Genomic DNA, 10,693 nt, shown 5'->3' with positions numbered 1-10,693 from the left:
TTTTTAATTTATTTTAAGAAAAAGAAATCTTTAATGTAAGAATAATTCTGAAGGAAAGTACAAAGAAATCGGTTCATTCACAGGGAACGAAACATTTCACTCAGACCCGCTCGTGGATCTCTTTTTTGTTCTTCAATGAGGAAACCAACAAAAAAAAAAACAGCACTAACTTCTGCTGTTCTTTTGGGCTGCCTTATTTGCATGTTTCATCAAAAATTTAGGAGCTTAAATCAAACACTCAGACCAAATGTTTGAATTCCATGCCAATTACCACCCTACACCTACATCCTACTCTTGAGTATCACTTGGAATTGCACAGTGCTCAAAAGACAACAGAGCAGTCTCACCTGCAATAGTAGTGCAGTTGGACAAGAATACTTTCAGTGCTGCAACTGATGTATAACTGATGGGGAAACAAAGATGTTGACAGCTGCAGCTGATTAGGGAAACCATGTTTTAAAAGAAAGTGAAACATATTGGATGAAACTCAGCTATTTCCAAAGGCAATAAGAAAATTGCCATGAATTCTCACAGGATGCCTAGGTCCTAAAAATTAATACTGTCATCACCATCAAATACTACAAGCTGGCTCTTTTTGTTTTTTTTCTTTTTCTGGTGTCAGGAAAGAGTGGCACACATACACTTAATGCCAGAATAAAATAAGGGGCTGTCACAGATTAAAAACACAGCTGTTTGGATATGATGTATTTTTCTTGCACAGTCTTTGAAGTTTATGCTTAGCCTTTCTCTTCTTGATTGCTAAGAAAATACAAACTATGTATAAAAGCTTTTTTAAAAAAAAACAAAAAACCCACATTTTTAGTAAACTCTTTCCAAAGTCCTCTTGCAAATTAAATTCTAACACTTGCATTTTCAAGGAATTTAGCAGATAAGCATACTTCGGACAGGCACTGGAACAGAGACCAAGCAAGCAGATCCACAGCTGCTATCCCTTCAAGGGACATGGCAGAAGGTCTCTCAGCATGTGCAATAAAATAGTGGAAAGTCATGTTCATCGCAGATATCAAGTCAAGGATAAACAGCTAAGCCCATTAAGTCTTGCCAAGAACCAAGGAGCAGAGGAAGGAATACTAGAACAAAATGGAAAGCTATTGCCTTCCAATGAAGAAGTCAGTGTTCAGGTGGCTAGGTCACACTTGACCCTGCCCTGCTCTTGGGATAATGAAACCACAAACTGTTTCCTATACATGGGAGCTGAGAGAGCCACCATCTAACCCAGCGAGCAAGTGACCTTCCCAAGGACATTCAGTGCTCTCCCACAGATGAGTCCAGCAGTTGAGACAATCAGATCTCACTGAGGTACCTTAAACACAAGCTTCAAACTTCCGTTCTGCAGGTTAACTTTGCCTGTGCTCAGCAGCAGAAAAGAGGTGAATCCAGGGACACAGAGACATGTACAGTCCAGCTTTTTGCCAGCTTAAGCATGGACTCAAATTCCTTCACCATCCCTTCTCCTTTGTTGTCTGCCATCTCATTTATTGCTCCCATTCTACCAGTAAATGAGTTATCAAAAAAGCTCCACCATTACAGACTAAGATGTACTCGTCTGGTTCGGATGGGGTTCTCTCCATACAGTGGTGTTCTTAGGGCTTCTAGGTATAACACCATTTACATCACATTGATATTTTGTCTATTGCTGAACAGTGCTGGCACAAAATCAAGGCTATCTCCAAAACCCCTAAAGTTAGTAGGTGAGGTGGGACAAGAGGTGGAAGGGAAACACAAGTGGGACAGGTAGGCTAAACTGTCAAAAACGATATTCCATACTGTATGACATCACACTCAACATTAAAAGCTGGGAAAGGAGAAGTAGAAAACTTTATGAATACATCTGTCCTCCCAACAATCGCTACACATACTGAGACCCCGCTTCTCAAGACGTGGCCAAATATCACTTCTTGATGGAAAGTAAAGAATAATAGTTTTCTCTTTGCTCCCACATGGCCTTTGATTTTTCTTTTTTAAATTATGCTTATCTCAACATGTGAGCCTTTTGGTTTTGGCATCACGTTTTCCCCTATCCCAACTTCATTTGAGGATGGAGAATCAGAAAGGAGTATAGCCACCAGACTACCATACTGGGTTTCTGTATTTCTTTCATTATATTCCACAGAAGATATTGCACAGCCCTTTCAATCCTGAATTCCTGTTGTTGTTGCATGTTTGACATTCCTGCAAGGTCAGTAATCTCTGCAAATAAGCTGCAAGATTCTACTTATGCTGTAAAACAATAAGTAGATGCTAAGCAGCTTCATTCTTGCACATAATGAAAAATTCAAATTTCAGTAAGATGCACATCAGAAAGTAGATTAAATTTACTTGTTTGTATTAATGCTTTTATGCAGTGACGGTGTCTGATTTGAATCAGTTCATTTAAAACTGCACAAAAAATCAATTATCGAATTGCACAGTATGATCATCGATTTGCTCCTAGTAAAGAGACACACAATTTGCTTAAGCTATTTTGACTCTAATATGCACTGTGATTCATACCAATGACAGGAAGATCACTAGTAACCTCAACCATGCCTGTAATTACAGCTGTTACCTTAGCAAACCACATGATCATCCACTCAGCAACCTGTGGAAATTCTCAGCCTTCTCAGCCATGCCCTACACCACTCACTAATGCCAACCTGCTGGAGAAAGAACTGACTATAACTGAGCTTTTGCAACCAAGCTATAGGTGAGACAGTAAGACAGCAACCAAAATAGTTCTCAAAGCCGCAGCTTAGCTAATGCTTTATATTTTGTGCAGCCTTAAGCAAGCACTTGACCCCAGCACATGTAGTGAGCACACAGAGGTAGTGAAAAGTTGCAGTCTTCCAAAAGGGTTTAAGGTAGACTGCTCTCTGCCTTATCACTGGAAAGAGAACAGCGCTCATAAGAGATACAATATGCTTCATCTGCAACTCTTAGAAGTGGGAGAAGAAATTTCAGTGGTATTGAGGACTCATATCCCAGCACTCTGAAACCTATATTCCTCCTCTAAATGCCTGAAAAACTGTTGGATTTCCATCCTGGAGTCCACTAAAACTTGCATCTGAATTTCTTGCTCCTCAAGGATCAACACAAAGACCAAACTGTGGCTTGCATTTCAAGGTCCCCTTGTTACCAGGACAGCCTGAAGAAGTGTAAAACGTCATGGGCTGGACTCCCATCCATCTCCACATCTGCTACTGCAAGACGTGTTTTCTATGCAGCATAGGCCAACAATTCAGCACTGACAAACTCAAGTTGTGCCAGAAGTATTCAGTTGGTAATAAAGCCCCATACTCCTTAGGTCTTCAGGATAGCCAACTTTCATTATGAAAGATACAATAAAGAAAGTCAGAAAGATTCAGATGTTTGGCAATAGATGTTTAAATGAAAAGTATGCAGAACTTCCATCAAAGAGGACAGCATTGAGGAAGCATGTTTAGTTCATCATTCTAGATGAATTCCCTAATGATACGAAGTTTCCTCATTTCCTCCATCTCTGTGAGAGAAAGCTTCTTGCTTACCCATGTCACTCTTCTCCAAGCTGGCTCTTGGGAAGCAGATGCTCAGTCTTAGTTAAGCTCTTCGTGGCACATTTTCTACAATCAGCAGGCCAGAGGCTGTTCATTTTGTGCAAGGAAACTAAGTGAGCAAATACTCTGTACAATGTTACAAATAAGGCAAACAGAAGATAAGAAGCAGGGGAGCATTTATATGATTCTAAAATCAACTGACCAAACAGAAGTAAGCAAATATAAGATAAATTTTCCTGAAGAAAGGCACTTGCTTTGCCAGTATTTATTTTTCTAATTTGGATTATAGATAAGTCAGCTAGCCCCCATTTATGTTGTTTCATCAGATCATCTCCACAGCCAATGATCTTTCTCCTTGGTTTTAATGAGAATTCCTGAAGAACGAATGTCTAAAGCTTACCACGGAAGGATCTGGCACCAAGAAAAATGAACAAGGAAGATTCTGATCTGCTATAGATTAAAAGGCCTTGAACAATTACAGAATCTATGCTTGCTTTGTTTTTCTGTTGCCCCCATCTCGGCAACAGACATCATGACTGCATTCAGCATAATCCAATTCCTTGAAGAAAATATCTTTGCCAGCAGTATGCATTAAAAAAATCCAATAAAACCATCCCTTCTGAAAAATGTATCCATCAGATAGCAATGCTACCTCTTCATCTTCAAAATATCATTAAAATGCATGTAGTCAAAGCATTAGACAAAGAAGAAAGGATCTAGAAGACAGTGGATCAACAGCACAGTCACATTACAGATTGAAGTTGCAGCCTTCATCTCATGCTCTTACTCACTTAACAATTTAGAAGTCGAGAACAAAGGCAGTTGGGCCCCCGGCACTCTCCAAATGCCACGGTGTGCTGGAGGTCTCCTGCCTGAGATTCTCCTGTCTATGACTTGGAAGCATCTGACAGCAAAACAATATACCTCATGTGTCACATATCTCAAGAATTACAGGCAAAGGAGACCCCAGTTGTGAATACCAGCACTATGTTTAGGTGCTACAACTTGCAGTTCTGCACTGCAGTTTCAACCCCACTCCAGGACCAAACATTATCATAAGCAGTGGAGCTCATCTTATGTGATGCACGAGATCCCAGAGCAGGAGAAGCTCAGCAGAGAACTGCAAATGTGACAGAAAAGCTGAGTTGGAGGAGGAGACGACAGAAACCACTGTACCTGTTTCACAGCCTGTGACACCCTGGACAGATATGTGTTGTCTTTCACAGTGCTCAATCTTATTGACATCTCCAGAACAAATCAAGGATTTAATCTGCCTATCACAAATTAGTACAGTCCAGCAGCAAAGCATGTATTTCAGAAGCTTCAGAGAAAGAAGCTGTTAAGATGTTGTTAAACACCAATAGTTTCCATCCAGGCTTAGCTGCCCTTTGCACACTCATATCTTCACTAATACAAGCTTAGCATAGGGCCTGCTTTTTCAAAGATTTTGGGCAGTGACTTAAATCCCATTATCTTTGAGAGAGTTTAAATCTCTGCCTACCTTCAAGAACAAGAGGATTCCTGCTTGACTGAGATCTGTGATATATATAATGGAAACAAAGCAGCAGCTGGGGGACAGAAAGCAGTCAGTCCCACCTGCTGACATATTCCAGATGGCGATCTACTTGCATTTGTTTTCTGCCTACTGTATTTTAGGAATCCTTATGAACAAGTTTCCAATGAATCTTGATGGATAAAGAATTCAATGCCAAGCAGGAGTCCTCTCTCTAAGCTGCTGCCAATAAAACTGAAAATCATGCCTGTAATACAGCCCGGTGAATGTCTAATCAGAAACACAGGTGTGCTTTTCTTCCTTCATGGGACTTAACCAGTGAATTCAAGGGATTAGGACAGTATGAAGAAAGAATTTAGACAGTACCCTTTACATGCATCATTATATGAAATATGTTACATGACTAATACAGAGGCTGACATTAAGAAAAGTCACCATTAAGGATAGGCATAGCAGTTATATGTTTTTCCTGTCTGTTGATAAAAGGAGTGCACTAAAAGGGGCTAGCAGCATACTATATAAAGCAGAGTAGGAGCTATTCTGGCGGCCCTGTAATTTCCTTACCTTCATAGCTTTTCAGCCTGTATCATGACCACATATTTGTGAAATCTGCCTCACTCTTCCATAGGCTCTCCCCTTCTCTTTTCTTTAAGAAAATGCTAAGTCCCTTGACCCTCAAAACTTCCAGTAAAAGGAGGTAGCAAAGCAAAGCTTAATGAGAGTTAGCATCTGTTCTCCTTCAATCCATTTTTTTTGTTTGTCCAGTCCACAGTGATAGAGGAAGTGAGCCAGTGCAGTGTGACTAGCAGTCAGGTATTAAAGCATCCCTTGCTTTCACATAACCAGTGCAAAGGTAAGTGATGTTCATTGAAAAATACCATAGTTAAATTCTTCCTGGGACTGTATTAGGTCCTTCACTGCCAGCATTTTCCTGAGAAGTCATACATCTTAGTCTATAAATCATGATGACAATGATACAGAGTTCTGATTTGTCTTGCTAAAGAACGCTCCTAATGTGAAATGCAATCATGCAACCACACTGGTTGTGTTCACTTAGTGAATTGTCACAGAAACAGATAAATGACAAGGAACATCTGTGTCAATATCAGTTGGTGCAGCATGGACCTGGCTATGGGCAGAGGTAAAAATACCTTTTTGCTGTCACTGTCACTTCTCTGGCAGAAGCAGTGATTTTAAGCTCTCAAGTTTCCCCTTGTTTTCTTCTTGTCATCCCACACAGCAAATCAGAATCATGACTGCATTTCAAATCTGTGATGCCTGCACTGCAACATAAACAGCACAAGGGGGGACTTTCTACAGAGGGCAGTGAAACGTCCTGAGAGGAGAAAAAAATAAAAATGCCAGCTGGCCAAGTAAGGTAATATTTTGTAGTGCTTTACTGGGCCACAGCTCCCACTGCTGATGAGAGGGTCAGGAATTTTACGTTGAAGGGGTCAAGTCTTTGCAAAGACATTTCAAACCTGCTAACAGCCAGGCAATGATTGCTGCTAAGACTAGCAACAAAATCCCAGTGCTGGCAGCACAACAGAGGAGAGATCTCCACTGCACAGACAGAGCAAGCTTCTGCAGACACCCTTTAACTACAGGTCAGGGAATGAATATATTCTATTTCAGAACAACCTGTCAAACTAATTTCACATAACCCCAATCCTCTGGAGTCACACAGACTACTCCCAAACACCTACACCACACAACATAACTGCCTTTTCTTTATTGCTAACTCACCTCAATCTCTTTCCAAAACACCTTCCTGCTTTCTACCCCTCTGACGAGCAAAGCTCCAGGGAAATGCATATCTGATTGTCACATGCCACTAGAGACCCAGGAAACATGTTCCGAGATTGCCTCAGAGCTGGGAGAACTCCCAGAAGGATCATGATTGCATCAGTTGTGGCTTTACCACCGGATGGGAAAACAGTGTCCAAAAGCACCTTAACTTTCTATATTATATATCTGCCCTGGAAGTAGCTATTTTCCCTCTTCAAAACCTTTTGTAAGTTAAAAATACATTTCTGCATAATGGATGAACATTTCCTGTTTTTTACTGTTCTGCAGAGCCTTCTCTTCTATCCAGCAAGGGGCAAATGCCAGGCACAGTTTGCTAATATACTATGTCATCTGGCAGAAAAGCTGGCGCCCTGGGCAGCATCTTGCTGGAGACATGAGATACTCAGGCTTCACCAGCAGATCCTTTCTGAACTTGACTTCTCAGCATCTCCTGTTATAATGCAAATCCTGACCCTGGCATGCAGGATTATGTTAGAATGAATGTCTGCCCAGATTAAATGCTGTTTGGTGCAAGCACACACTGCTCCCTACTCTGGCTAGTCACTACCCCACAATAAGAACATGCATCTCAGCTGTTACACTAATGCTGCAGCCCTCCACCCCTTGCCTCTAACTGCAGTCTACAAGCAGCTATTTCTCTTCAGTGGGCTGTCTGATCTCCAACTGCACAGGCTGGATTTTCCATGCAAATCCCAGTTCACTTCCATGTAAGCTACCTTACAGTGTAGATAACCTGCCCTCCTCAGGAGTATTTCTCATTTAAACAGGCACAAACAGTGATGAAGTGCAACATTGCTACCATAAGAACATTTATTTTCTCATATAGGATCTAGTTTGGTCACACAAAATAGCAGGATATGAAGATACCTTCCTTCTTCAATTTGGCCTTCACATTCAAAACATCACAATGAAAACTTGGGATATCACTCTATCCTTAATCATGAGATTTTGCTCCCTTCTGAGAAAACAGTTCATTCCTTGCAAAAATGAAAAACACATTTCCATGCCACAGAAAACTGTCCTGCAGTAAATGTCTCCACCATGTACTGCAGCATATGGTATCAGTAACACTATGCAGGAGACATCCTCTCAGCCCCATGGCTACAGTTTAACCAAAAGAAAATTAATGGAAAATGCTCATATCAGTTACAGTAAAAAAGAGAATGATCAGAAACATCTCATGGGCCAAACACCTTCCAGTGGCAGCCTGTATTCGATATGTCCCAATGATAATTTCACTTTTTTCTGAACATTTGGGACAAGAAGCCCAGTAAGGCAGCGTCACTGTGGCAGAAAAAAGAAATCTCACTCCCAAACACTTTTGTGTTGTTTTCCATTTTTCTCCCCACACTGCTGCCTTTTCTACTTCCCACCATTAGGTTAAAGCGATTCATTACACATGGAAGGAAATATATTAAAACCATATTAAAGATCTGTCCCATAACTACATCGGTTGTGAGGGAATAGCTTATTTTTTTCTGCTTATTGCAGACAATATTTTTAACAAACATCATGTCCCAAATGCTGGGTCACAGAAACCAAATTTTTCTGCAGTGGCTATTGGTCAGTGTCTGCCCAAAGTTCAGGAGAAGAACAGAGGAGAGGCTCCCTTACAAATGGAAAGGTCACTCTTTGGGAGTCCCCTGGATAAATCTGCCTGCTGTCTCTGCCACTGCTGCCTCACAAAGCAAGATAGCACCTATGCGTGGTATAGCAGGACAGCTGGTAGGTTCCCAGCACCGCCCAGGTACTTTCAGCACATCTGCCGTGGGAGGCTTCCCTCCCTTTCTGACATGGGGCTTCGGTGTCTGCTTGTTGCTGCCCTCTCCTGCTCAGATTCTTCCAGCACTTTGCTCTGGGATCACGAATCTGGCTGGCATGTCGCTCTGCAGCCACCAAATAGCTCTCCCGGCCGCAGCCCCACCGGAGGCTCTCAGCAGTCCGTCACCTCTTATACCGAGGGGAAAGGGCGATGCGAGCCCCCCCACGTGCCGGCCGTACTTACCTCCTAAAGCTTGCTTCATTACAAAATCCATGGCGATGGCTCAGGGGCGCAGCCCAGCTTCACACCTCGCATGCACGGAGTCCGGCAATCGGCGGCGGGATGCCTGCGGGGAGGTGCACGGACACGAGAGGAGCGGTTTCTCCCGCAGGAAAAACGGCGGCTGGTTGCTCCCTCCTTCCCCCCCACCCTCCTTTCCTGTCAAGTTTCCAGTCGCCGTCCCTCGGACCCCGGTTCTACAGGACAAGGCAGGGGAATGCCAAGCAGTTCGGGGGGGGGAAGGCAAGAGGGCAGGGGAGCGGCGGTGGCCCCAGAGGGCGGGGGGCCGGTAGCGCGCCCGGAGGCAGCCGGAAGAGAAAGCGTTAAAGCTCCGAACTTTCTCTCTTCCCCGCCCGCACCTCCCGCCACCTGGCTTTCCGGAGGGGGCATTTGAAGGTGAAACGCTCCGCGTGTGCCCGGCGGGGCGAGAGGGTAAGACGAGCAGCGGGGATGCAGCCGTGGCGGTGGGACTCGGGGCTGCGACACCTCTCCGCCGGGGATCCCAGCGCACCGCCAGCATCTCCCTGGGAGATGCTCCGCCGGAGCTGGGGACCGACCGGCTGCGGGCGCAGCGCGGTATCCCCTCCGCGCAGCCAGCTGCCTCCCTCCGCTGGTCCCGGAGCAGACTCCCCGGTGCCATGAGGGCTGCACCGATCGCCGCGTGCCCACAGCCGCCTCTCCTCGTTGCCCTCCCTCACGCCGCCAGCACGCAACCCTTCGGCAGGGCACGAAACGGCACGACACGGCACCCTCCGTCCCGCCCGCCCCGCGCCTGTACCTCGCTGGCTATGCGGGCGCTGTGCGGTGCTGGACAGGTGCTGCGGGTCGTTCCGCTGCTAGCGGCTCCGTCTGGCACCCATGTGCCAGCGGGCAAGTTGCGGGCGTGGAGTGGAGGAGAGAGAATGACTCCGGAGCTTCTCCCTACTTTTCCCCCGCGCTCCTCTTTTTATTACGGGATTTCCGGACCATCCCACCTACCCGGTCCCTCCTTCCTCCTCCCCCCGCTGCAGAAGCCGGGTTCTCGCCCTCCCCCTGCTTCCTGCTCCCCCGCCCCTTCCCCGCACCGCCCTCGCCCCTCGAAGCTCGCCGCGGAGAAGGTCCCCGGCGTTGCCAGCCCCGCGGAGGGATGCGCGAGTCCATGTGTGTACCCCTGCCCCATCCCCCGCTGTCTGCGTGCGCCCGGATCCCTGTCGCTTCTCCTGGTGGAGATGGGGGAGGGATTAGCCCGCTGCTGTATTTTGCTACTGCTTCCTTGCTTATCCTCAGGACTGTGGGGATGCAAATACGCTCTCCTGTTAAAGGTGGGAACGTGTGGGAGCGATCCGCGTCTTCTGCTCTGGGTCATTCCCGGACATCCCCTCTCGTTTCCTAGGTCCTGGAAAGAGTTGGCAGGCAGCGAAGAAAACGGAGGGAGCAGTGCCTAGTCCTCTCTTCTCCTTCGGCTTGGATTGTACCGCGGCCGGACGGACCGCCGGCTGAGTCTCCGTTCCCTCCCTATCCGGGTCCGACTGTATCCCAAGAGAAGACGGGGGGAGGGCGGGGGCAAGGAGGGGAGAAGAAGGACCCTCCTCCGCGCGGTTGCCCGCTGAAGAGCATGAAGGCTGCGGTCCGCTGTCCATCCCGGGTTCGGGACGGATTTTGAAGGAGAAGAGGAAGGAGTGGTGCTCCAAGCAGAGCGGTACCCCACCCCTGGCACAGAACATGCCGACAGCCCTCTCAGGTTTGGGTGGAGAGAGCATGAGTTCTGCAGCGGATCTGGCCTCCTGTCAGCAGCAGGAGAGTGGGACTCTACCCCTG

At 45.8% G+C, this 10,693-nt stretch overlaps 1 protein-coding gene across 1 annotated transcript in view; it reads right to left on the bottom strand.

Moving 5' to 3' along the window:
• Positions 1–9,846, bottom strand: part of CPLX1 (complexin 1) — a 540,694-nt gene extending 530,848 nt beyond the window's left edge. The window contains exons 1-2 of the mRNA XM_019610129.2: positions 9,675–9,846; positions 8,861–8,963 (exon numbers count right to left, since the gene is read on the bottom strand). Of these exons, the coding sequence (XP_019465674.1) occupies positions 8,861–8,891 (31 nt within the window). The 5' untranslated portion in view covers positions 8,892–8,963; positions 9,675–9,846. The remainder of the gene's footprint in view (positions 1–8,860; positions 8,964–9,674) is intronic.
• Positions 9,847–10,693: the final 847 nt, after the last annotated feature.

The sequence above is a fragment of the Meleagris gallopavo genome, chromosome Z, assembly GCF_000146605.3.
Source record: "Meleagris gallopavo isolate NT-WF06-2002-E0010 breed Aviagen turkey brand Nicholas breeding stock chromosome Z, Turkey_5.1, whole genome shotgun sequence".
Lineage (NCBI taxonomy): Eukaryota > Metazoa > Chordata > Aves > Galliformes > Phasianidae > Meleagris > Meleagris gallopavo.
This window is presented reverse-complemented; position numbering and strand designations above follow the sequence as displayed.